This window comes from Cetorhinus maximus, unplaced genomic scaffold (genome assembly GCF_964194155.1).
Source record: "Cetorhinus maximus unplaced genomic scaffold, sCetMax3.hap1.1 HAP1_SCAFFOLD_1040, whole genome shotgun sequence".
NCBI lineage: Eukaryota > Metazoa > Chordata > Chondrichthyes > Lamniformes > Cetorhinidae > Cetorhinus > Cetorhinus maximus.
The window spans coordinates 65,477-93,128 of NW_027596982.1; the positions used below are offsets into that span (position 1 = coordinate 65,477).

Here is a 27,652-nt window from a genome sequence, read left to right on the forward strand (position 1 = left end):
CACATTTTAACAAGTGAGCTGAGGGTCTTTCGAGCCGGGAGTTTCCGGGGATTGGCGGTCAGTTTGTCCATTCCATTCAGTGCTCCTCTGCGGCCAAGAGATGACCAGGGTATTGGCTTCCAAGAGACTGCATCACCCAATAGTGCTGCTGGGAACTGAGAGAGTTACTTTAACCACCCCCCCACTCCACCCCACCACCCCAACCCAATCCTAACGGGGCTGGATTCCATGGTCAGCGAGCGCTGTCACTCCTCTCCACGGCCACAAGCCCGCCAGGGGGAGGCACTGTCCGGTCCATCTGGGTGCTCAGGGGAGGGCTCACTTGTAAAAAGGCGCCTCAATCTCGCTTCCTCTTAGCTTGGCCTCTCACCCTCCGTCGACAGGACAAGCAGCACTTGATCACCAAGCAGAGAAGCAGCAACGCCATGGCAACAAGAGCCGCCACGACATCGAGGCAGTGGTATTGGATCCAGTTGTAATTGTCAGCTGCAGATCGTAAATGTTTGGCTCCTCTGTGCCTCATCACATACTCCACCCAGTAGGCCGAGAGCTCCAGGGACTCCATTGAGCGGTCCTTGTAGATGGAAGACATCTTCATGATGGCTTCCTTGTATCTGAAAGAGAAAGTCATTGTTCTTTGGAAAAATATACTTTATTCATGAAATATCTGAGAGAACATTGCAAAACATTTCTAAATGGCCATCACAAAACGTGCAATCAGGTTCAAGTTTTACACATAGATCACGAGGTGCTTCAATACAAACAATGAACATAACAGACATTTCAACATGGTCCTTACAGACAGTCAGACAGTGCAATGGGATTCAAGTTATCAACACAGATCATGTTGCACTCTGAGGTGCTTCAACACAATTGTGATACAAGCAATATTCAATGCAGACACTCATTGTGAGTCATTCAGCCCGAGGGGTCTATACAATTCCCAGCCCCTCGGTGCACTATGGCAGAAAGGTCTTAGACAGCGACCTTTCCCCATTGCGCCTTTGCAGCGGCTGCCCCAAGCTTTAGTGCGTCCCTCAGCACGTAGTCCTGGATCTTGGAATGTGCCAGTCTGCAACACTCGGTCGGGGACAACTCTTTGCGCTGGAAGACCAACAAGTTTCAGGCAGACCAAAGAGCGTCTTTCACCGAGTTGATGATCCTCCAGCTGCAGTTGATGTCTGTCTCGGTGTGTGTCCCTGGGAACAGCCCGTAGAGCACAGAGTCCTGTGTCACAGAACTGCTCGGGATGAACCTCGACAGAAACCACTGCATCTCTCTCCAGACCTTCTTTACAAAGGCACAATCCACAAGGAGGTGAACAACGGTCTCTTCCCCACCACAGCCACCTCGAGGGCAACGTGCGGAGGGGGTGAGACTCCTGGCGTGTAGGAAGGATCTGACAGGGAGGGCCTTTCTCACTACCAGCCAAGCTACATCTTGGTGCTTGTTGGAAAGTTCTGGCGATGAGGCATTCTGCCAAATGACTTTTTTTCTCATATAACTCATTCTGCTCGGGGAACCATCCCACCGGATTTACCCTCTCCTTTTCCCTCAGGGCCTCTAAGACATTACGTTCCGACCACTGCCCGATGGACTTGTGGTCAAAGGTGTTTCTCTGCATAAATTTTTCCACGAGGGACAGGTGGTCCAACTACTTGGAGCGTTCCGCGGCAGTGTGGCCAGACCCATCCTTCGCAACACCGGGGACAGGTAGAACCTTAGCACATAGTGACACTTGGTGTTTGCGTACCGAGGGTCTACACACAGCTTGATGCAGCCGCACACAAAGGTGGCCATCAGTATGAGGGCGATGTTGGGCACATTTTTTCACCCCTTATCTAGAGGCTTGTACATCGCGTCCCTGCGGACACGCTCCATTTCCGACCTCCAGATAAAGCGAAAGATGGCTCGGGTGATCGCCATCGCGCAGGAGTGTGGAATGGGCCAGACCTGCACCATGTACAGCAACAGCGAGAGCGCCTCACACCTGATGACCATGTTCTTACCCGCAATGGAGAGGGAGCATCGCTCCCACATACCCAGTTTCCTTTTCATCATAGACACTCACTCCTTCCAGTTTCTAACGCAGCCCCGGTCCCTCCGAACCATATCCCCAGCACCTCCAGGCCGTCAGCCCTGACGGTGAAGGGGACAAAGGATCGGTCAGCCAGTTCCCAAAGAACATGGCCTCGCTCTTCCCACGATTTACCTTGGCTCCCGAGGCCAGTTAAAACTGGTCGCAGATGTGGATCAGTCTGCGCACCGACAGTGGATCTGAGCAGAAGACGGTGACATCGTCCATATACAGGGAGGCTTTGACCTGAGTGCCTCCACTGCCTGGGATCGTCACTCCTCTTATGCCCGGATCCTTCCTGATGGACTCAGCAAAGGGTTCTATGCAACACACAAACAGGACAGGGGAGAGAGGGCAGCCCTGACTGACTCCAGATTTAATCGGAAAGCTATCTGATTCCCACCCATTGACTGAAACTGTGCTACTGATGTTAGTGTAGAGCAGTTGGATCCAATTTCGAATTCCCTCCCCAAACCCCATTTTGGAGAGCACATCCACCATGTAGGTGTGCGATATTCTATCAAAGGCCTTCTCCTGATCCAAGCTGATAAGGCAGGTGTCTACCCCCCTGTCCTGCACATAGGCAATCGTATCCCTGAGTAGCGCGAGGCTGTCAGACATCTTCCTGCCCGGCACAGCACAGGTATGGTCAGGGTGGATCACCAACTGGCGATGACCTTGGACAGAATCTTATAGTCCACATTCAACAGTGAGATGGGTCCCCAATTTCTAATTTCCTCCCTTTCCCCCTTCTGCTTGTAGATGAGGGTGTTGATGCCTTTCCTGATGGATTCTGACATGCTGCCAGCCAGGAGCATAATCTCGTACACTTCTAGCAGGTCTGGGCCCATCCAGTCCCACAGAGCCGAATACAACTCTGCCGGTAAGCTGTCGCTCACGGGAGTTTTACTCTTCTCGAAGGACTCAAGGGCCTTAGTCAGTTCGTCAGGAGTTAGTGGTTTGTTCAGACTCTCCCGTGTACTGTCGTCTAAGACCTCCGTGATAGAGGACAGGAAGGACTGGGAGGCCGTGCTGTCTGTGGCCTTCACGTCATACAATCCGGCATAAAAGGATTTGCTGATCCTCTAAATGTCGGACTGCGATGACTTTACTGAGCTGTCTTCTTCCTTCAGGCTGCTGATCACAGAGCTCTCTCTATGTACCTTTTGGAAGAAGAAACGTGAGCAGGTTTCATCCTGGCGTATCTAAGACTCCTCTACCTACTTCAGCGCTTCCCTGGTGTGAACAGTAGGAGGACCTGAACGAATCCTCCTGATGCAGCTTTATTGATGTGCTTACCAGTTCCAAAGGAGCATGTGCAAGACAAGGCAAGTGTTTCACTTCACCATACTGACACTACAGTGAGAAGTGCAGCCTAGATGTACATCGCAATCGCTAGACCAATGTTCTTCTGCCGCAAAATAAAACCAGCAAATGCTGGAACCCTCAGCAGGCCAGGCAATCACCAGCTTAGATTTGATCAGCAAGTCGGCCTCCTGTTTGGCCGCTTCCATGGTGACCATCCTATTCAGAGGGACCTGGAATGCACTGCCTGGGATTGTGGTGGAGACGGGGTCAATTGAGGCTTTCCAAAGGGAATTGAGTCCATCTTCTGGAAAGGGGAAAAAGTTTCAGGGCCACAGGAAAAAGGCAGGGGAATGGCACGGGGCAAATTGCTCCTCTTTAAGAGGGCCAGCACAGGCCTGATGGGCCAAATGGCCTCCTTCTGCGCTGCAACCACTCCATGGTTCCAAATTGGCTGCTATACCTCCTACCCCACCACAGCGAGCAGACTTGGAAAACATTGTCTATCGGGCGGAAAGCGCTTTGGGCTGTGAAGGAAGCTGCAGAAATACCTTCTTATGGACCCATGGATAGATCTCCCTTTTCTCTGCTTCGCTCCGGATTCTTTGGCTTTGAAAGCAAGAGGAAAGGATTTTGAAGATGCCACCTAGCTTGAAGCGGTGTGAAGCTCACTCACCTGGTGTCGTTGATAACCAAGATTAGTGCGTCCCTCAGAGCCCGAGAGCTGGTATCTCTTAAACTCAAGACAACGCCAGCTCCACGATCCCTTATACGCTCGGCATTGTCTGCCTGGTCCGAAAAGAAGGGCAGTAAGACCATTGGCACGGCACTGCAGATAGCCTCGTAGATTCCATGGGACCCGCCGTGTGTCAGGAAAGCTCGCATTTTGGGATGCCCTAGTCCACACAACAAGGGATAAGAATAAAGTTTAATTTACTGCCATCCAAGTTATCTTCAGCAAGGTGTGTAAGCGCTGGGAGATTCTCCAGAGGAAGTCCCTCAAGAGACTGCTGTTTGAAAAAGGGGTCTCCTCTGTGACCAAGGGGGCTTTCGTGTTATTTTGTCCTTTTTGCCTCTAAACGCCAACCGTGTTTCCTGCTTTTTGATTTCAAGTCCGTCGACTGGGTTGATCCAGAGTTATTTTAGTGCGGAGAGTCCGGCCCTTTCTCCGGGCCCTGAATCTGGAAACGTCGGGAATGATTCTCAAGCTCAATGTACACGGGGTAGGGGAGTAGGGGTGGTTGTGTTGTGTTGGGAGGGTGGTTGTGTGGGGTGGGTGGTTGTGTTGGGGGTGGTGGTTGTGTTGGGGGGGTGGTTGTATTGGGGGTGGTGGTTGTGTTGGGGGGGTGGTTGTGTGGGGTGGGTGGTTGTGTTGGGGGTGGTGGTTTTGTTGGGGGGTGGTTGTGTGGGGTGGGTGGTTGTGTTGGGGGTGGTGGTTGTGTTGGGGGGTGGTTGTGTGGGGGGGGTGGTTGTTGGGGGGGTGGTTGTGTAGGGGGGGTGGTTGTGTGTGGGGGGGGTGGTTGTGTTGGGGGGGTGGTTGTGTGGAGTGGGGTGGTTGTGTTGGGGGGTGGTTGTGTTGGGGGGGTGGTTGTGCGGTGGGGGGTGGTTGTGTGGGGGGTGGTTGTGTGGGGGGGTGGTTGTCTGTCGGGGGGGTGGTTGTGTGGGGGGGGTTGTTGTGTGTGGGGGGGGGTGGTTGTGTTGGGGGGGTGGTTGTGTGGGGGTGGTGGTTGTGTTGGGGGGAGTGGTTGTGCGGGGGGGATGGTTGTGTGGGGGGTTGTTGTGTGGGGTGGGGTGGTTGTGTGGGGGGGTGGTTGTGTGGGTGGGGTTGTTGTGTGGGGGGTGTGGTTGTGTGGGGGGTGGTTGTGTGGGGGGTGGTGGTTGTGTTGGGGGGAGTGGTTGTGCGGGAGGGATGGTTGTGTGGGGGGTGGTTGTGTGGGGGGTGGTTGTGTGGGGGGTGGTTGTGTGGGGGGATGGTTGTGTGGGGGGATGGTTGTGTGGGGGGTGGTTGTGTGGGGGGTGGTTGTGTGGGGTGGGGTGGTTGTGTGGGGGGGTGGTTGTGTGGGTGGGGTTGTTGTGTGGGGGGTGTGGTTGTGTGGGGGGTGGTTGTGTGGGGGGTGGTGGTTGTGTTGGGGGGAGTGGTTGTGCGGGAGGGATGGTTGTGTGGAGGGTGGTTGTGTGGGGGGTGGTTGTGTGGGGGATGGTTGTCTGGGGTAGGTTGTGTGGGGGGATGGTTGTGTGGGGGGATGGTTTTGTGGGGGGTGGTTGTGTGGGGGGGTGGTTGTGTGGGGGGGGTGGTTGTGTGGGGGGGTGGTTGTGTGGGGGGGGGTGGTTGTGTGGGGGGGGGTGGTTGTGTTGGGGGGGGTGGTTGTGTGTGGGGGGGGGTGGTTGTGTTGGGGGGGTGGTTGTGTTGGGGGGGGTGGTTGTGTGGGGGGTGTGTGGGGGGGTGGTTTTGTGGGTGGGTGGTTGTGTGGTGGGGGGTGGTTGTGTGGTGGGGGGTGGTTGTGTTGGGGGGGGTGGTTGTGTTGGGGGGGGTGGTTGTGTTGGGGGGGGTGGTTGTGTTGGGGGGGTGGTTGTGTGTGAGGGGGGTGGTTGTGTGGGGTGGGTGGTTGTGTTGGGGGTGGTGGTTTTGTTGGGGGGTGGTTGTGTGGGGTGGGTGGTTGTGTTGGGGGTGGTGGTTTTGTTGGGGGGTGGTTGTGTGGGGTGGGTGGTTGTGTTGGGGGTGGTGGTTGTGTTGGGGGGTGGTTGTGTGGGGGGGGTGGTTGTGTGGGGGTATGGTTGTGTGGGGGGGGTAGTTGTGTGGGGGGGTGGTTGTGTGGGGGGGGTGGTTGTTGGGGGGGGGCGTTGTGTGGGGGGGGTGGTTGTTAGGGGGGTGTGTGGGGGGGTGGTTGTGTGGGGCGGTGGTTGTGTTGGGGCGGTGGTTGTTGGGGGGGTGGTTGTGTGGGGGTATGGTTGTGTGGGGGGGGTGGTTGTTGGGGGGGGTGTGTGGGGGGGTGGTTGTGTGGGGCGGTGGTTGTGTTGGGGGGGTGGTTGTTGGGGGGGTGGTTGTGTGGGGGGGTGGTTGTGTGGGGGGGGTGGTTGTGTCGGGGGGGTGGTTGTGTGGGGGGGGGTGGTTGTGTGGGGGTATGGTTGTGTGGGGGGGGGTGTTGTGTGGGGGGGGTGGTTGTTGGGGGGGTTTGTGTGAGTCGGGGGGGGTGGTTGTGTTGGGGGGGTTTCTGTGAGTCGGGGGGGTGGTTGTGTGGGGGGGTGTTGTGTGGGGGGGGTGGTTGTTAGGGGGGTGTGTGGGGGGGTGGTTGTGTGGGGCGGTGGTTGTGTTGGGGGGGTGGTTGTTGGGGGGGTGGTTGTGTCGGGGGGGTGGTTGTGTGGGGGGGGTGGTTGTTGGGGGGGGGTGTTGTGTGGGGGGGGTGGTTGTGTGGGGGGGGTGGTTGTGTGGGGGTATGGTTGTGTGGGGGGGGGGTAGTTGTGTGGGGGGGTGGTTGTGTGGGGGGGGTGGTTGTGTGGGGGTATGGTTGTGTGGGGGGGGGGTAGTTGTGTGGGGGGGTGGTTGTGTGGGGGTATGGTTGTGTGGGGGGGGGGTAGTTGTGTGGGGGGGTGGTTGTGTGGGGGGGGTGGTTGTTGGGGGGGTGTGTGGGGGGGGGTAGTTGTGTGGGGGGGTGGTTGTGTGGGGGGGGGTAGTTGTGTGGGGGGGTGGTTGTGTGGGGGGGGTGGTTGTTGGGGGGGGGCGTTGTGTGGGGGGGGTGGTTGTTAGGGGGGTGTGTGGGGGGGTGGTTGTGTTGGGGGGGTGGTTGTTGGGGGGGTGGTTGTTGGGGGGGTGGTTGTGTGGGGGGGTGGTTATGTGGTGGGGGTGGTTGTTGGGGGGGTTTGTGTGAGTTGGGGGGGTTCTCAGTGCATCTGAAGAGCTGCCAGCAAGAACCCCAAACTGCTTGCTCTCCGGGCTGCGTGTAAATTCTGGCCGCCCCCCTGTGGGTTGCAGGGGCTGTAAAGGGTGCCCCAAAGCTGTCGGGGTAAAACCTTGCCGCCCCCCCCCCCCTTTCAAGCCCAGAGGCTCCTCGCTTGATGGGGTGCCGAGCCCGAGGCCTCTGATCCCGACTCAGCCTGGGTACATGGGCAGAGTGACAGGCTGGGCACTTACCGCTGCTGCCCCACTTGGGCTGTCCCTCAGACGGAGACACCAATGGGTCGTTACCTGAAGAGGGAAAATTTGCAGGGCTGCAGGAGAAAGGAGAGGGACGAGGCAAGAGAGAGAGAGAGAGAGAGAGCCCAGCACTGATACGATGGGCCGAATAGCCTCCTTCTGCGCTGTAACTATTCCACCCCAGTCTATGAGGGCACTGGGGAATGGTGGCTGTTCAGAGCAAGGCCCAAAAAACAGGAGGACACTGGACGGGGAAGCCCTTTAAAGGTGCAAGGATCAGAAAGTATTTACACTTGGATTTCCTCCCTAAGAAATTCTCCTGTGTTGTATATTTCTTTTTTTATTAATTTACGGATTTGGGTGTCACTGGCTAGACCAGCATTTGTTGCCCGTCCCTAATTGCCCCTTGAGAAGGTGGTGGTGAGCTGCCTCCTTGAACCGCTGCAGTCCCTGTGGTGTAGGTACATCCACAGTGCTGTTAGGGAGGGAGTTCCAGGATTTTAATCCAGCGACAGTGAAGGAACGGCGATATATTTCCAAGTCAGGATGGTGTGTGGCTTGGAGGGGAACTTCCAGGTGGTGGTGTTCCCATCTATCTGCTGCCCTTGTCCTACTAGATGGTAGCGGTCGTGGGTTTGGAAGGTGCTTCCGAAGGAGGCTTACACCGGTGAGGTTAGTGAGGAAATCTACCCTTCCAGGAAGTGGACTGAATGTGATAAAATATGGCAGAGACCACTGCAGAGAAGGCCAGGTCTTAGAGTCTAGTTTAACAACGTTACCGCAAATCTCAATTTGTCACAATCAGGTATTCCCAAACTCGTGTATTCTGACTGGGAAGGGGACAGGGGCCTCATACTGGCTGGGTGGGGTTACTGCCTGCATTTTCTACCACCCTACCAGAATCAACACATGCTGCTCTCTCACCCAGTAGATCATTCTGTGGCAGCCATTTCATCAGCTTGGTATTTGATGCCAACGTCGAAGGTTTTTCTCCAACGTATCTCCACAGGACCTATCACCAAAGAGACAACATTCCAATAATCAGTTGCCAGATCAGCCTCGGTTCAGCGGGTAGCACTTTCGCCTCGGAGTCAGAAGGTTCTAGGTTCAAGTCCCAGGATTCAAGCACAAAATATTCTAATCTGACTTCCCTGTGCAGCACTAAGGGTGTGGCTGCACTGTTGGAGATACTGCCTTTCAAATGAGACATTAAATCCAAGGCCCCCTCTGCCTGCTCAGGTGAATGTAAAAAAATCCCATGGCACTGTGTCAGAGAACAACAGGGAAGTCTCGCTGGTGTCCTGGTCAATATATATCCGTCAACAAACATCACTAAAACATATAATCTGGCCATTATTGCATTGCTGTTCATGGGAGCTTGCTGTGTGCAAATTGGCTGCTGTGTTTTCTATATTACAACAGTGACTACACTTCAAAAGAAGGTCATTGTCTGTAAAGCACTTTGGAACATCCTGAGGTCAGGCTATGTGAATGTAAGTGATTTTATTTGCACCCCTCATCTGTCCCGACCCAATTCAGTGCATTATTTTGGGTAAATCCACACGAATTCTCCAGTTGTGACCTTTGAAGCTGTAACATTGGGCAGCAGGCTTCTGACAAGTTTCAGTCAATATGAATCTTCACAGGTAATTTCTTAAAGGCTGCATTACAATACAAAGCAGCTTAGCTGTGTCATGTTTAGAAATAGTACCAAGACACTGTCATCATATTTTCCTCTGACAATTAGAATGAAGACGTAGGTGGGAGTAAACAAGGTGAGTGGAAAGCGGTACCAAAATTTCAGGATTACTAGGCACATACAGCCTTCCATCCTCATTGAGTTTGAGAAGAGTTTCTCCATGAGCACACAATCAATCCTCTGTCATTTTAAACACCCTTCTATCTTCTAAATACAAGGAGATGCACGCCATGTTTATTCAACCCATTGTCATAATGCATCCTGCCAAAGACATTCCTCCTCCCCCTTCAGATATTTCGTGCCCTAAGAGGGTGTTGGCGACCATGGACTCCCATTGGATTGGTCCATGATGATGCTTGGCAAAGTACGGCAGTGGCTCACCATTGCCTTCTGCAGCATAGCTGAGCACCTCCTGTGGCCATCAAGCCCTGAAGTGGGGCTTGAACCCAGAGCTGCTGGCCTAGAGGTAGGGACGCTGCCAGTGCATCTCAAGACCTCCTCATCCAAATCTGCCATCCCTTCTCCCTCCTTAACTGCATCTATTCTCTTCAATCACTGCCTGTGGTTGACCTTTAGCTTTCCCTCCACCTTCTCTCCCCTGACTCTGCACTTGCCTAAAAACTGACCACCTCCGATATCTCTCAGTTCTGATGAAAGGCCATCAGTCTGAAACATTAACACTGCTTTTTCTGTCTGCAGGCCTGAGTGTTTCCTGTATTACCTGTGTGCAAAAAGGTGTTGCTTTGTTGCTGGTTCTAATGCCGAAGGTATTCACAAAAACTAGTCCAGACGTGTCTTGGCACTAAAGCCCGGTTGAAACCATGCGTGTAAAAATGATACAGCATTTAGCAGGAAGAACACACAAAAGGAAGGGAGTTCAGGATTTAAAGTCAGGCCTGGAATTAGCATTGTTGAAGGCAAATCACTACAGCCCTGATCAAAACAATATCGCCTTGTCATCAGCCCCATGGTATAGGGTGCCTTAGTGCATCAGGACCTGGAGGAGATGGCTGCCCAAAAGCATAAAGGGTGTTAGGTTGTACAAGCTGGATCGACTACAACTAACCTTGAATGGTGAGTCTTTGATTGAAGGCCATTATGTGTTAAAACATGGTTGTGGTCTGGGGGGAAAGAGAGGGGCTAATTGGATAGCTCCTTCAAAGAGCCATGCATGATGGGCCAAATGGGCTGCTTCTGTGCTGGCTTGTTTCATGGCCTGGGTTTTACAGCTCCGCTGTGACAGGGGCCCCATCGCCGGGGGTGTGGCAGGACAGCCCAAAGGCCATTGGCTGGGACTGGATGATCCCCAGCAGTGGGCGGGGCTGGAAAATCCCACCCTATGAGAGTGTGGCCTTTGCTCCTCTTGGGGTGCGTGCCCTCCCCAAGTTCTGTGATTTCTTCCAGATCGCTCCCAATAAGACCTGACAGGTAAAGAACCCTCGAACATATTGCCCAATCCTTCTGGTCCATATAGATACAAAGCAGCAGAAGGAAGGGTTTTAAGATGCGAAGCTTATGTGAAGCTGCAATGAATGGACACCTGATGCTGCATTTAGCTAACATTAATCTATTGTTCCAGTGTTCGTTGCCACCTCTATCTGGAATCACCTTCTGAGGAAGTTGACCCAGTGCTTCTGCAACCAGATTGGCTGCTTCGATTGGCATGCCCGACATCATTGACCCTAAGGAGAAGATCACAGCTCCATGTTCTCCAGAACTGTTCATAAATTCTTCTAAATCCTGCAGAGAAACAAAAAGGAGAGCAAGATGAATAAATGCTCGTTCGGTGGTACAGACCTTGAGTGTTGCTGAATTAAGGTACACGGCGAAGTTTTCGTCTCGCACTCATCAGGACAATGTCAACATAAGGGGGAAAAACAACGATTTATACTGTATATGAAGAGAGTGCTGAGCGTTGCCTTGGAGAATGCACCAATGATAGTGACTGACAGTTAACTGCCAACCAATGCTTGAAATTTAAACAAGGCAGCTTGAGCTTGATTGGTCAAGACATTGCCCTGAGGATTGAGTCAGCAAATGGCTGTCACTTATTTTGTTTAGCTGAAAATATCCCCTCATATCGGCATTCTTGCAAGTGTCCTGATGAGTACAAGATGTAAAGCTTTGACATGTCTCTTTTTTCAGCAATACTCAATATGAGTATTTAAATATGAGTGACTGAAATGCCGGCTCCGTGACAATTAGGTCTAATTGTGTTGATTATTTATGGTTGATCCAGGAAACCTTACTGATGCCAAGATGGCCGATGATGAAACAGTGATTTATGGGATCCGTTGTTGACACTATCCACAAGGAGGTGATATAGATAATGTTGTGGAATATCCTCTAAAACAGAAGCTGCAAGTGAGAATATTCATATTTCCACACCCTCCTGCTGATGCCAAGTTACACACAAATTTCCTGCCAATTTCATTGGCATAAATCAGAACATAAAAATGGGTGTAGCTTGGCATGAGTGGCCAGTGTGGTTTGGACATTTTTGGAACATAACCAATGGGCCTTCACGGTGTTGGAGTGAAGAACTATAAAATTGGGGTGCAAAGAATGTCCGCCAGAGTAAGGCTGGGGAGAACATAAGAAGTAGAAGCATGAGTTGGCCATTCAGCCCCTCAAAAGCCCACCTCCTTGTAGATTGTGCCTTTGCAAAGAAGGTCTGGAGAGAGATGCAGTGGTTTTTGTCGAGGTTCATCCCGAGCAGTTCTGTGACACAGGACTCTGTGCTCTACGGGCTGTTCCCAGGGACACACACCGAGACAAACATCAACTGCAGCTGGAGGATCATCAGCTCGGTGAAAGACGCTCTTTGGTCTGCCCGAAACTTGTTGGTCTTCCAGCGCAAAGAGTTGTCCCTGACTGAGTGTTGCAGACTGGCACATTCCAAGGTCCAGGACTACGTGCTGAGGGACGCACTAAAGCTTGGGGCAGCCGCCACAAAGGCACAATGGGGAAAGGTCTCTGTCTAAGACCTTTCTGCCACAGGGCACCGAGGGACTGGGAATTGTATCAACCCCATGGGCTGTATGAATCACATTGAATGTATACAGTGAATACTAATTGTATTATAATTATACTGAAGCACCTCACAGTGCAACATGATGTATTTTGTCAACTTAAAGACCATTGCACTTTCTGTAACAACCATTTTGAAATGTCTGTATTGTCCTTATTATTGTATTGAAGCACCTCAGAGTGCAACTGGATCAACCAGTAGATAATCCGAATATCATTGCACTTTCTGTAACAACCATTTTGAAATGTTTTGTAATGTTCTTTTAGACATTTTCTTAATAAAGTATATTTTTGCAAAACAAAATTCAGCCCCTCAAGCCTGCTCCATCAATCAATACAATCATGGCTGGTGTTCTAATCTACCTGAACTCCACTTTCCCACCCACTCTCCATATTTCTTGATTTCCATGAGAGATAAATTACCAAAGATCAAGTTTGGAAATTAAAATAGCACTGACTAAATATACTGAATTAAATAAAAGTAGAAAATGCTGGAAAAGCTCAGCAGGTCTGGCAGCAGTTGTGGAGAGAGAGAAACAGTTCATGTTTCGAGTCTGTGTGACTCTTCTTCAGCTCTGAAGAAGAGTCATACTGGACTTGAAAGGTTAACTCTGTTTCTCTCTCCACAGATGCTGCCAGACCTGCTGAGCTTTTCCAGCATTTTCTGCTTTGACTTCAGATTTCCAGCATCTGCAGTATTTTCCTTTTCTCTTGCTGATTTGAATAGATGGCATATTCAAATGACCTACAGCCTCAAATAATTCGTAATTATGTCAGCTTACTTGTGCTTCCAGTTCCAATGGAGCATATATTTATCATTTAATGTCCCTACCGTTGCTAACATTAATGTTTATTCTCTCTTTCCATTGACACCAGTCTTGTCCATACCTGCGGTAAGGGTTTCCTGTCCTTGCAGTTAATGCCTCCAACTAGCACCATATTTGGCATCAGGGGTCTCGGGTACTCGAGCGTGAAGTCATACCTCAGCAGCCAGATGGAAGTTTGACTCAGCAGCTGGACCAGTGTCACTTCTCTCTGAAGGAACCTCTGGGCCAGCTCTTCAAAAGGCGAATATATGAACCAGCACAACAGCGGCTCCAGTAAGCTGAGCAGCACGTTTTGCATCCTTTGCAGGAAGGTCATCCGATCGGTGTTCCCAGAGTAAATCCTTGGCACGTAGGAGAGCGGCCGGGGGCATTGCGTGGCTAAATTATCCAAGCCGCAAGGCAGCCCCCGCAGCAGGTTGACCGTGGGCAGCGAGAGGTTCTCCGCAATAATAGCGCCACAGGGGACAAAAGGGTCAGTCAGTAAAGCGTCATACTTCTCTTCAGCCAGCTCCTTCATGAGCTCTGTGTTGTACAGCAGATACTCGCAGATGCTGTGGAAGAACTGTCTGACTTTACTCACATGCTGCAAGGTTCTTTGAACCCTCTGGTAAAACGTCCCATTGTAAATACCCATCTCTGTTAGGTTCTCGTACAACTCGTCCACCTCAGCTTGGCTGAAAGCGATGGGAAATGTTTTGCTGCTGTAGTTGGGGGAGGTGGTGATCAGCAAGTTGCTTTCAGGGTAGACCACCATAATCTTATGCCCTCTTCCATGCAGTTCCTTGAGTAGAATTTGCATGCTCAGCCAGTGGCTCCCATCGGTTGGAATAACCAGCAGCTTTCCACCTGCGGCGAGACCCCAGAAACATTGCAGACAAGCCAGCAGACATCCCATCTGGTGGGTCAAAGCCATCTCTTGTGCAGTTTCTCAAACCCCTCTGTGACAGGCTCAGTAACAGAGTCCAGCCTGAGCTCCCAGCAGTTATATATTGCCTGCTGAAAATCCGTTAAAGGACGATTAACAGAGTCTGTGACTTCTGAGCTATTAATGTTTAACACAACAGACACAATCACTCAATCACATTATCTCAGTTAATATGTTTAACCTTTGCTGAGCCAGACAGTTCAGTTGACCATAGCAGGGTGCAGTAATCTGATGTGTAATGTACCTTCAAGAAGATTGTTATAATGGAAGATCACATGATCTTGGGATCCAATAGCAGAGTCGTGCCGGCTACCTCAGTCGTCAGTAGCCTTTAGTTCAGAGTCTGTAATGTAGAGACGGAGATGGAGTTGTAAGCACACAGGTGTAGCTGCTGAGTTCCTTTGGAAATAAGCAGAATGTGTTTCTGCTAAGAGCTGTCTGCTGAGCAACTCTGTCTACGGTACCAACTCAGTCATCCCGGAACAAGTGTGCAACCCAGAATCTTAAGTCCCAGCAGACCAGTGATCGAACGCAGGGTCACAGCTTTGATCCCCACATAGGCCATTGACATTCCAACTCAATCATTAGGGGGGCATCTCCTTAGGGAATGGGAACGAGAGACCTGCATGGCATGCTGTCTTCCTGCTGGCAGGGTGCCCATGCTGGGACCTTAACCATTCTCCATATTTACTAATGGCTCAGGTGATGGGACAGAAGCTCACGTAAGCCAATTTGCCACTGACACAAAGGTATGCAGCATTGGAGTGCTGCTTTGGGCTGCATTTGATTGCTTAAGTTGGAGTTTGGGGAGAAAGGGACTTTTAAGGGTTAATGTCTATCCAAAGTCTAGTCTTTCTTTAATTTAGCGACTAGCTACAAGTTGCTCTTTGGGCTGGGAGATGGTGCGTTTTAGTCCCGCTTTAAAACAGGGATTATACGGGCTCTGCGTGCAGCTGCAGCTAGTTAATTATTTAACTGGTTTAAACAGGTTTTCAGAAGCTGGATTCAGATCGCATGACACTGGATAGGCAATGGATAATATTTAAGGAACAAATGTATGCATTGCAACAGTTAATAATTCCTTTCTGGTGCAAAAACACAAGAGGAAAAGCAGCCCAACCGTGGCTAACAAAAGAAATTAAGGATAGTATTAGATCCAAAGAGGATTCATATAAATTTTCTAGAAAAAGTAGCAAGCCTGAGGATTGGGAGCAGTTTAGAATTCAGCAAAGGAGGACCAAGAGATTGATTAAGAGGGCAAAACTAGAGTATGAAAGTAAACTTGCAAGGAACATAAAAGTGGACTGTAAAAGTTTCTATAAGTAAGCAAAAAGAAAAAGATTAGTGAAGACAAATGTAGGTCCCTTACAGTCCGAAACGAGAGAATGTACAATAGAGATCAAGTAAATGGCAGATCAATTAAGCAACTACTCTAGTTCTGTCTTCACGGAGGAAGACACAAATAATTCCCCAGAAATGCTAGGGAACTAAGGGTCTAGTCAGAAGGAGGAATTGAAGGAAATTAGTATTACTAAAACAATAGTGCTGGAGAAATTAATGGAACTGAAAGCTGATAAATCCCCAGGGCCTGATAATCTATATCCCAGGGAACTAAAGGAGGCAACCATGGAAATTATGGATGCGTTGGTTGTCATTTTCCAAAATTCTGTAGACTCTGGAACAGTCCCAGCAGATTGGAGGGTGGCAAATGTAACCCCACTATTTAAAAAAGGAGAGAGAGAGAAAACAGGGAATTACAGACCGGTTAGCCTAACATCAGTAGCAGGGAAAATGCTAGAGTCTATTATAAAGGATGTGATAACAGGACAGTTAGAAAATATCAACAGGATTAGACTAAGTTAACATGGATTTATTAAAGGGAAATCATGTTTGACAAACATACTGTATTTTTTGAGGATGTAACTAGCTGAACAGATAAGGGAGAACCAGAGGATGTGGTGTATTTGGATTTTCAGAAAGCTTTTGATAAAGTCCCACATAAGAGGTTAGTGTGCAAAATTAAAGCACATGGGATTGGGGGTAATATCTTGGCATAGATTGAGAATTGGTTAGCAGACAGGAAACAGAGTGTAGGAATGAATGGGTCTTTTTCAGAATGGCAGGTGGTGACTAGTGGGGTACCACAGGGATCAGTGCTTGGGCCCCAGCGATTCACGATATATATAAATGATTTGGATGAGGGAACCAAATGTAATATTTCAAAGTTTACTGACTACACGAAACTTGGTGGGAATGTAAGTGGCGAGGCTGTTAAGAGGCTTCAAGGTGATTCAGACAAGTTGAGTGAGTGGGCAAATACATGGCAGATGCAGTATAAAGTGGATAAATGTGAAGTTATCCACTTCGATAGGAAAAACAGAGTGGCAGAGTATTATTTAAATGGTGATAGATTGGGAAATGTTGATGTACAAAGGGACCTGGGTGTTCTTGTACAACAATCACTGAAAGGAAGCATGCAGGTGCAGCAAGCAGTTAGGAAGGCAAATGATCTGTTGACCTTCATTGTGAGAGGACTTGAGCACAGGAGCAAGGATGTCTTACTGCAGCTGTACAGGGTCTTGGTGAAACCACACCTGGAATATTGTGTGCAATTTTGGTCTCCTTACCTAAGAAAGGATATACTTGCCATAGAGAGAGTGCAGCGAACTGATTCCTGGGATGGCAGGATTGTCGTATGAGGAGAGATTGGGTCGACTAGGCTTGTATTCACTGGAGTTTAGAAGAATGAGAGGGGATCTCATTAAAACGTATAAAATTCTGACAGGGATGGACAGACTGGATGCAGGGATGATGTTTCCTCTGGCTGGGGGTTGTCTAGAACAAGGGTCACAGTCTCAAGATATGGGGTAGGACATTTAGGGCTGAGGTGAGGAGAAACTTCTTCACTCAGAGTGTGGTGAACCTGTGGAATTCTCTACCACAGGAGGCTGGGGAGGCCAAGTCACTGAATGTATTTAAGAAGGAAATGGATAGATTTCTGGTCTCTAAAGGCGCCAAGGAATATGGGGAGAGAGCGGGAGTATGGCGTTGAGATGGAGGACCAGCCATGATCATATTGAATGGCAGAGCAGGCTCGAATGGCCTATTCCTGCTCCTATTTTCTATGTTTTTATTGTGTGCAATGTAGATAGAAGCATAACATTACAAAGAGATAGGAACAGGAGAAAAAGAATCAGTGGCCATTGGATTTGCATGTAAGCAAATGTGAGGTCACCCACTTTGGAACTAAAAAGGTCAGAACAAGGGACTTTCTAAATGGTAAAAATCTAGAAACAGTGAAGGGCCAAAGAGACTTGGGGCACTATCATCACAGATTTGCCCAAAGTGCGGTAGTGGGCGGGAAAAAAGTCATTTCATCTGCCTGTCACAATGACCGTATCGTCCCATTCCTGCCTCTTTATTTACGCAGCCACAGGAAACACGCCCCCTCGCTGGCTGGCAGCCTCTGATTGGCCCATCACGCCGTTACCTCACTGCTTCCTCACTCCGGGTCCCATGTTTAAACTGCAGCCGCGTGCACACCTCTCAATGCTCACAGCCCAGGATGGTTTTGGTTTTCGGAGGTATGGACAAAGGATATTCCATAAGACCATGGGACATAGGAGCAGAAATTAGGCCATTCGGCCCATTGAGTCTGCTCCGCCATTCAATCATGGCTGATAAGTTTCTCAACCCCATTCTCCCGCCTTCTCCCCGTTACCTTTGATCCCCTTACCAATCGAGAACCGATCTATCTCGGTCTTAAATACACTCAATGACCTGGCCTCCACAGCCTTCTGTGGCAATGAATTCCATAGATTCACCACTCTCTGGCTAAAGAAGTTTCTCCTCATCTCTGTTCTAAAAGGTCTTCCCTTTACTCTGAGGCTGTGCCCTCGGGTCCTAGTCTCTCCTGCTAATGGAAACATCTTCCCCACGTCCACTCTATCCAGGCCTTTCAGTATTCTGTAAGTTTCAATCAGATCCCCCCTCATCCTTCTAAACTCCATCGAGTATAAACCCAGAGTCCTCAAACGTTCCTCATATGTTAAGCATTTCATTCCTGGGATCATTCTCGTGAACCACCTCTGGACCCTCTCCAGGGCCAGCACATCCTTCCTGAGATACAGGGCCCAAAATTGCTCACAATATTCTAAATGTGGTCTGACCAGAGCCTTATAAAGCCTCAGCAACACATCCCTGCTGTTATATTCTAGTCCTCTCGAAATAAATGCCAACATTGCATTTGCCTTCCTAACTACCGACTCAACCTGCAAGTTAACCTTAAGAGAATCCTGGACTAGGACTCCCAAGTCCCTTTGCACTCCAGATTTCTGAATTCTCTCCCCATTTAGAAAATAGTCTATGCCTCTATTCTTCCTACCAAAGTGCATGACCTCACACTTCCCCACATTGTATTCCATCTGCCACTTCTTTGCCCATTCTCCTAACCTGTCCAAATCCTTCTGCAGCCTCCCCGCCTCCTCAATACTACCTGTCCCTCCACCTATCTTTGTATCATCTGCAAATTTAGCCAGGATGCCCTCAGTTCCTTCATCTAGATCATTAATGTATAAAGTGAAAAGTTGTGGTCCCAACACTGACACCTGCGGAACTCCACTAGTCACCGGCTGCCATCCTGAGAAGGACCCCCTTATCCCCACTCTCTGCCTCCTGCCAGACAGCCAATCTTCTATCCATGCTAATACCTTGCCTCTAACACCATGGGCTCTTATCTTACTGAGCAGCCTCCTGTGCGGCACCTTGTCAAAGGCCTTCTGGAAGTCCAAGTAGATAACATCCATTGGCTCTCCTTTGTCTAACCTACTCGTTACCTCCTCAAAGAATTCTAACAGATTTGTCAGGCATGACCTCCCCTTGATGAAATCATGCTGACTTTGCCCGATTTTACCATGCACTTCCAAGTATTCTGAAATCTCATCCTTAATAATGGACTCTAAAATCTTACCAGCAACCGAGGTCAGGCTAATCGGCCTGTAATTCCCGTCTTTTGCCTCACTCCCTTCTTAAACAGGGGGGTTACATTAGCGATTTTCCATACACATACACACACACACATACACACACACGCACATACACATACACACACACACACATACACACACATACACACACACATACACACACACACATATACATACACACAAACATGCACACACATACACATACACATACACACATACACACACACACACATACACACATACACACACTCATACACACACATACGCACACACATACGCACACACATACACATACACACACACATACACACACATACACACACACATACACATACACACACACACAAACACACACATACACGTACACACACACACACATACACAAACACCCACACGTACACATATATACACATACACACAGACACACACACACAGACACACATACACATACACACACATACATACACAAACCCACATACAGACACATACACACACACATGCACACTCACACTTACACACATACATACACACACATACACACACATTCAAACACACGTACACACACACACACACACACATACATACACAGACACACACACACACATGCATACATGCAAACACATACACACATACACAAAAACACACATACACATACTCACACACATACACACACACATACACACACACATAATACAACACACTCACACACATACACATACACACCCGCAAATACACACACAAACACACACACACATACACATATACACACGCACACACACACATACACTCACACACAGACACACACACATACACACACACACATACATACACAAACACACACACAGACACATACACATACACATGCACACTCACAGATACAACCATAAATACACACACACACAGACACACACATTCAAACACATGTACACACACAGATACACAGACAAACATACACATACACACACACACACGCTCACATACACAGACACACACACACATACACAGATAGACACACACATACACATACTGTCACACATACACACACACACACACCTACACACACAGACACAGATACACATACAAACATACACACGCACACAGGCACACACACATACATACACACACACACACACATACACATGCACACACACACACATACACACACACATACACACACATACAGACACACACACAAATACACTCACCCGCACATACACACACAAACACAGATACCCACACACACACAAGCACACACATACACACACACATACAGACACACACATACACATACACACACACACACATATACACACGCACACACACACAGATACATACACACACACACATACAGACACACACATACACATACACACATACACCCACATACACATACACACATACACCCACATACACATACACATAGACACACAAATACACATACGCACACACAAATACACATACGCACACACACACACATACACAACACACTCACACACATACACATACACACCCGCAAATACACACACAAACACACACACACATACACATACACACACGCACACACACACACATACACATACACACACGCACACATACACTCACACGCACACACACACATACACTCACACACAGACACGCACACATACACACACACACACATACATACACAAACACACACACAGACACATACACGTACACATGCACACCCACAGATACAACCATAAATACACACACACACAGACACACACATTCAAACACATGTACACACACAGATACACAGACAAACATACACATACACACACACACACGCTCACATACACATACACACACGCACACACACACACATACACATACACATACACACTCCCACACACATACACACACATACACACACGCCCACACACACAACCACACATACACACATATACATACATACACACACACACACATACATACAGAAACACACGCACAGACACATACACACACATGCACACCCACACATACACACATAAATACACACACACATACAGAAACATTCAAACACACGTACATACATACACATACACAGACAAACATACACATACACACACACACATGCACACATACACAGACACATACACACAGACACACATATACACACATACACACACACACATACACATACTGACACACATACACACACACACATACACACACAGACACAGATACATTTACACACGCACACATACACATGCACACACGCACACATACAGACACACACAAATACACTCACACGCACATACGCACACACACATACACACACAAACACAGATATCCACACACACACAAACACACACATACACACACACATACATACACACACGCACACACACATATACACGCACATACACACACATATACACAAACACACATACACACAAACACACACACACACACATACCCATACACATACACACACACACACATGCACATACACACACCCACACATACACACATACACACAGATACACTCACAAACACAGACACACGTACATACACATACACACATAAACACAGACACCCACACATACACATTAACATGTACACACATACACAAACACACACGTACACATACACACACACACACATACGCACACACACTCACACATACACACACGCACACAGACACATACACTCATCTCAGAAGTAACAAAAGTTAGAGTCCAATTAAAAGTTAAAATAACTTACATGATTAAGTAATTTGCTTGTCCTTGAGATGTACATTGGTCTTTTATTTCAGACATTTTTCAGGATGGTAGGAACCTACAGGAGAAGGGGGTCATTCTGTCCTCCACAGGGGGTTTTGAGTGTCTGTCGGGAGTATCTGGCTGGTTAGTAGTTCCCATTATCTTGACAGAATTACAGTTGTTTAAAGTCCAACACTTTGCATATTTATTGCCTTCTTTTCAAGAGTCGCTTTGTGAGTGGACCTTGACACCCCCTCCCCCACAAGGTGTGACATTCCATGTCGGGGCAGGTCTGCAGTACAATCCACGTAGGAACCTTCCAGGGAAGTGATCAGTTTACAATGCCGGGGTTTTCCGGTGGTCAGGAGAATCGACGGGCGGGTCCGGGAGCGGCCGGGGAGCTGACCACCGCCTGCAATCAGCCAGCCGGCGTGAAACGCGCGCTGCAGCGCTCAGCGCTGCCACGGTGGGGGTGGGGGCGGGAGCAGCGTGGGCGCAGAAGTTCACACGGGCGCCTGCAGCTTCTTAAAATAAAAAATGAAGATATTTAAAATATTGAAAAAGTCCCCTTGTGACTCTGTCACATGAGCAGAGACATGTTCAACATGAGTGTTAAAGGGTTTTATTTTTAATCACTGGCCGAAACCTCATCCTGAACCGTGGATGAGGCTTCACAGAAAATGCAAAAGGCCGCTTGGGCATGAAAAGTATTAGGTCTCATTCCTTCAGGTTGTGAATCATTGTTGGAGGTTTTAAAAATTGCCAAATTTTTTAAAAATGCCTCCTTCATTTTCGTTCTGTCTCCTTTTGTCCCTCTCTCTTAATGCAATCTTTCTTTCCTTCTCTATTTCTCTTCCAGTACCTGATTTGACTCGAGATCGCTTGGTATCCTTCTCTGCCATTCCTCTGTGTTTTTTTTGCAGTTGTTAAGCCTCACTGGTTCACAAGGTTCACTGCCGGTCCTGTAGTTCATAAAGCTTCTAGATGTCCCATTGCCCTCCACACACCACTGTCAGCTCACACCTCCAGCAACTTAGTGCGGAAAATATATTTTGCGTGCAAGAACAAGTTGAACTGGTAGGGACTCAGAATCACAGAATCTTTACCGTGCAGAAGGAGTCCAATCTGCCCATCGAGTCTACACTGGCTCTCTAAAAGAGCATGCCTCCCAGCCCCACTCCCCTGCCTTACCTCTGTAACCTTGCACATTCTCTCCTTTCAGATAGCAATCCAATTCCCTTTCGAATACCTCGATCAAACCTGCCTCCAACACCCTCTCGGGAAATTCGTTCCAGACTCCAACCACCCTCTGGGTGAAAACATTTTTCCTCACCTCACTTTTACTCCTTTTGCCAATTGTTTCAAATCTGTGCCCTCTAGTTCTTGATGGTCTCTTGAGTGGGAACAGTTTCTCACTATTTACCCTCTCTATACCCCTCAGGACCTTGAATACCTCTGTCAAGTCTCCTCTCAGCCTTCTTTTCTCCAAGGAAAACAGTCCCAATCTCTCCAATCTACCCTCGTAGCTACAGTTCCTCATCCCTGGAACCAATCTCGTGAATTTCCTCTGTACTCTCCCCAATCCCTTCACATCCTTCCTCAAGTATGGCGCCCAGAACTGGACGCAGTATTCTAGATGTTCTAGTGTCTTATACAAGTTCAACATAACCTCCTTACCCTTGTACACAATGCCCCTATTAATAAAGTCTAAGATACTATATGCTTTATTAGCTGCTCTCTCAACACGACTCACCATGGGATGCTTGGCTCCAGCAAATTCAGGGCCTTTTCAACTTTGTAACAAGCTTCGTGGGGTTTTAGTAAACTAACAGTAATCTAGAACACAATTGTTTTACTCTAAGAACACAAAGAGTGCTGTTCAATGGGAATGAAAACTAGTTAAGCGATGTGAAATATTGCACAGGCACATCCACAAATTGGTTTGCCACGTGCCCTATGAACACTGCTTAGGTCAGCATGTGTGGAGCAGCGTGTGGAAAGCAGTTATCGACCTAAGCAGGCACGTGTGTAGAAATGGAATGAAGACCCCGAGGGCCAGGTTTTCCCAGGAACAGAGGCGGAATCCAAGAGCAAAATGGCCACCGAGCAGGCGACCGTGAAACCCCGCCTCCATTCCCGCCCTCTCCCATTTTCCCGAGGGCCGGGGAGGGAGTGAACCCTGAGGTCGGCCCACTCCTATTGAGGTGCTCGTTTACAGAGTTGTGGGCCCATTAAGAGAACGTCTCTGGTAAGTTGTCCAGTTTTCAGCGAGGCAGTTGGAGTTCAGCGGCTGTCTGGTGCCAGGCCAGCTACATGGAGGCAAGGGCCGTGTCATAATGGCAGACGGAGTTTGAAAAATGTCTCTTTACTACACAGATAGTCACCTACTTCCATATAGGTCAACTTTGTAAAATACACCATTAAAATGCACATCTTTCAATTTCTAGGAGGTTGTCATGTGATGAAGATGACTGGATGTTAAGAGCTTTATTCCTTCTCAGTGATATCTCATTGGGTAACCATGTTCTATAAATTTATATCCAAACACAGAACAGAATCTAGTTTTTTTTTTAAATTAAGTTCACGACTTTGGAGAACCCTAATCTTTGTACTCTTTTCATTAACGTTATTACATCTTTAGGGTTGCCAACTGTGATTAAATGGATTCCTGGAGGTTTCATCACCTGACTAGTCCCCCTACGCTCCAGCCATCAGTCGGCCAGCACACCCACCCTTGTGACGCACGGCCTTCCTAAGCCAATCGGAAAGCACAAAGACTCATTTCCCAATTGGATGACGCTTGACTGTCAGCCAAACAGCCGTGTTTTCTCATTTTCAATATTTTTATATCTGGTAGAGAGAGGTCTTCAAAGCAATTTACCAAAAAAAAAGCCATCTTTTTTAATGCCCCGATGATATTTCTCCCAGGGTTGCACACAGCAGTGTCCTGGAGATTGACCTTCAAATCTTGGAGACTCCGGGCCAATCCTGGAGAGTTGGCAACCCTACCCGAAAATCCCAACATAATTTTTGCTTTCAAGTGTACTCAATGCCCACAGTTACAATTTGATACCAAGCGCTCTAATTTGGAATGAATTTGAGATCTATATATCCAGCGCGCCCAACGCGCTCAAAACTATCCAGTGTGCTCATAGCCATCGAAGGCACTCAGCAATCTGCATTGAAAAATACAAGGAAACTGATTACTGAAATAATATCTGAATTTATTCCGTTTTTCATTTTGTCCAAAAAAAATCATTCCACAATAAAGTACATGCTTGAGAGCACCACCTGATCCCAGTATTCCTTAATTCATTTTAATCTCAGGGTCTATACTTTCCACCCTCTACCTCCCTCCCCCACCACCAACAATATTGTATAATATTTATAATAACAACTGCCCTGCCCCAGGTTTCAGGGCCTAAACTCTCCCACCCCCTTCCCCCCCTCCCACCAACAATATCAGGGTCTAAACTCACCCCTCCAGAACCAACTCCCTCCCTCCATCCAGCCTCCAAACTCTCCTTTTGGGTGAAGGGGGGGAGGGGAGATTGTGGGTGTTGGGGGAGGGGAGATTGTGGGTGTCGGGGGTTGGGGAGATTGTGGGTGTTGAGGGAGGGGAGATTTTGGGTGAAGGGGGGAGGGGAGATTGTGGGTGTCGGGGGAGGGGAGATTTTGGGTGAAGGGGGGAGGGGAGATTGTGGGTGTCAGGGGAGGGGAGATTTTGGGTGAAGGGGGGAGGGGAGATTGAGGGTGTCGGGGGAGGGGAGATTTTGGGTGAAGGGGGGAGGGGAGATTGTGGGTGTTGGGGGAGGGGAGATTTTGGGTGAAGGTGGGAGGGGAGATTGAGGGTGTCGGGGGAGGGGAGATTTTGGGTGAAGTGGGGAGGGGAGATTGTGGGTGTCAGGGGAGGGGAGATTGTGTGTGTTGTTGGAGTGGAGAGTGTGGGTGGAGGGAGGAGGTGAGAGTATGTGTGTCGGATAGAGGGGAGATTGTGTGTGTTGTTGGAGTGGAGAGTGTGGGTGGAGGGAGGAGGTGAGAGTATGTGTGTCGGATAGAGGGGAGATTGTGGGTGTTGGGGGGAGGGGAAGCTCTGGGTGCAGGGGAAGAGGAGATTGTGGGGAGGGAAGGCTGTGGGTGCCGGGGGAGGGGAGATTGTGGGTCTCTGGGGGAGAGGGGAATGTGTGCGTAGGGGAGATTGTGGGTGTCAGGGGAGAGGAGATTGTGGGTGTCGTGAGAGTAGAGTATGTGGGTGTAGGAGGGAAGGGATATTGTGGGTCCTGAGGAAAGGGGAGATTGTCGGTGTCGGGGGACTGGAGATTTTGGGTGTGGGGGGTGGGGAAATTGTGGGTGTAGCGGGAAGGGAGATTGTGGGTTCAGTGGGGAGGTGAGATTGTGGGTGTAGGGAGGAGGGGATTATTGGTGTCCACAGAGGGGGGATGTTGGGTGTAGGGGGATTATGGGTGTCAGGGGGAGGGGAGATTGTGGGTGTAACGGGGAAGGGGGATTATGAGTGTAGGGTGGAGGGGAGATTGTGAGTGTAGTGGGGAGGGGAAATTGTGGGTGTAGGGATGGAGAGGATTATTGGTGTCCACAGAGGGCGGATGTTGGGTGTAGAGGAATGTGGGTGTCAGAGGGAGTGGAGATTGTGGGTGTTGGGGGGAGGGGGGATTGTGGGTGTAGGGAGTAGAGGAGATTGTATGTGTCGGGTGAGGGGAGATTATGGTTATGGGGGGAGGGTTAATTGTGGGTGTAGTGGGGAGGTGAGATTGTGGGAGTAGTGGGAATTACAATATTTACAATATTCATTCATGTCAAACATACAGCCCAGTGGGGGGCGGATTTTACACAGGTTCCAGCCCCTCATTGTACTACAGTGCGAGGGCCTTAAACTGTGGCCTTACCCATTGAGGTTTTGCGGTGGCTGCCCCGAGCTTTAGTGCGTCCCTCAGCACGTAGTCCTGGACCTTGGAATGTGCCAGCCTGCAACACTCGGTCGGGGACAACTCTTTGTACCGGTAGGCCAGTAAGTCTCAGGTGGATCAAAGAGCGTCTTTCACCGAGTCCTCATGCAGCAGTTCATGTTTTTTTTTTTTTGTAAAAATATACTTTATTCATAAAATATCTTCAATCACATTCAAAACCATTTCAAAAACAACATTACAAGGGTACAATCCAGGTTAAACTTTTACAAAATGTATCACCAGGTGCATCAGTACAAACAATATTACAGTCATTTACAGCCTTTCATTTTGATCTGTACAGCCCGAGGGGCTCTAAACAGTTCCCAGTCTCTCGGTGCGCTGTGGTAGAAAGGTCTTAGACAGCGACCCTTCCCCATTGCGCCTTTGCGGCAGCTGCCCCAAGCTTTAGTGCGTCCCTCAGCACGTAGTCCTGGACTTTGGATTGTGCCAGTCCGCAACAATCGGTCGGGGACAACTCTTTGTGCTGGAAGACCAACAAGTTTCGGGCAGACCAAAGCGCGTCTTTCACCGAGTTGATGATCCTCCAGCTGCAGTCGATGTTTGTCTCGGTGTGTGTCCCTGGGAACAGCCCGTAGAGCACAGAGTCCTGTGTCACAGAACTGCTCGGGATGAACCTCGACAAAAACCACTGCATCTCTCTCCAGACCTTCTTTGCAAAGGCACAATCTACAAGGAGGTGGGCTTTTGAGGGGCTGAATGGCCAACTCATGCTTCTACTTCTTATGTTCTCCCCAGCCTTACTCTGGCGGACATTCTTTGCACCCCAATTTTATAGTTCTTCACTCCAACACCGTGAAGGCCCATTGGTTATGTTCCAAAAATGGGGATACAATCCAGCGGGGCTGCTTTGTCCTGGACGGTGATGAGCTTCTTGAGTGTTGTGGGAGCTGCACACATCCAGGCAAGTGGGGAGTATTCCATCACACTCCTGACTTGTGCCTTATAGATGGTGGACAGGTTT

At 49.0% G+C, this 27,652-nt stretch overlaps 1 protein-coding gene and 1 long non-coding RNA gene across 7 annotated transcripts; one reads left to right on the forward strand and one right to left on the reverse strand.

The window, feature by feature from the left end:
• The first annotated feature begins 202 nt into the window (after positions 1-202).
• LOC144675607 (uncharacterized) lies at positions 203-22,049 on the forward strand. Of its 6 annotated transcripts, XR_013575113.1 has the most exons (3): positions 8,096-9,980; positions 13,120-13,310; positions 21,760-22,049. It is a non-coding gene; the product is annotated as an uncharacterized LOC144675607 (long non-coding RNA). The 6 variants fall into 6 exon arrangements; XR_013575112.1 differs by lacking the exons at positions 8,096-9,980; positions 21,760-22,049 and adding an exon at positions 203-460 and having other exon boundaries at positions 13,120-14,097; XR_013575109.1 differs by lacking the exons at positions 8,096-9,980; positions 21,760-22,049 and adding an exon at positions 2,666-2,960 and having other exon boundaries at positions 13,120-14,097.
• On the reverse strand, positions 332-13,983 carry LOC144675606 (UDP-glucuronosyltransferase 1A1-like). The gene is made up of 5 exons (XM_078536251.1): positions 13,132-13,983; positions 10,822-10,953; positions 8,439-8,526; positions 4,059-4,278; positions 332-614 (listed from the first exon to the last, which is right to left on the reverse strand). Exons 1-5 carry the CDS (start codon positions 13,981-13,983, stop codon positions 338-340), a joined length of 1,569 nt encoding a protein of 522 aa, XP_078392377.1. The 3' UTR covers positions 332-337.
• Positions 22,050-27,652: the final 5,603 nt, after the last annotated feature.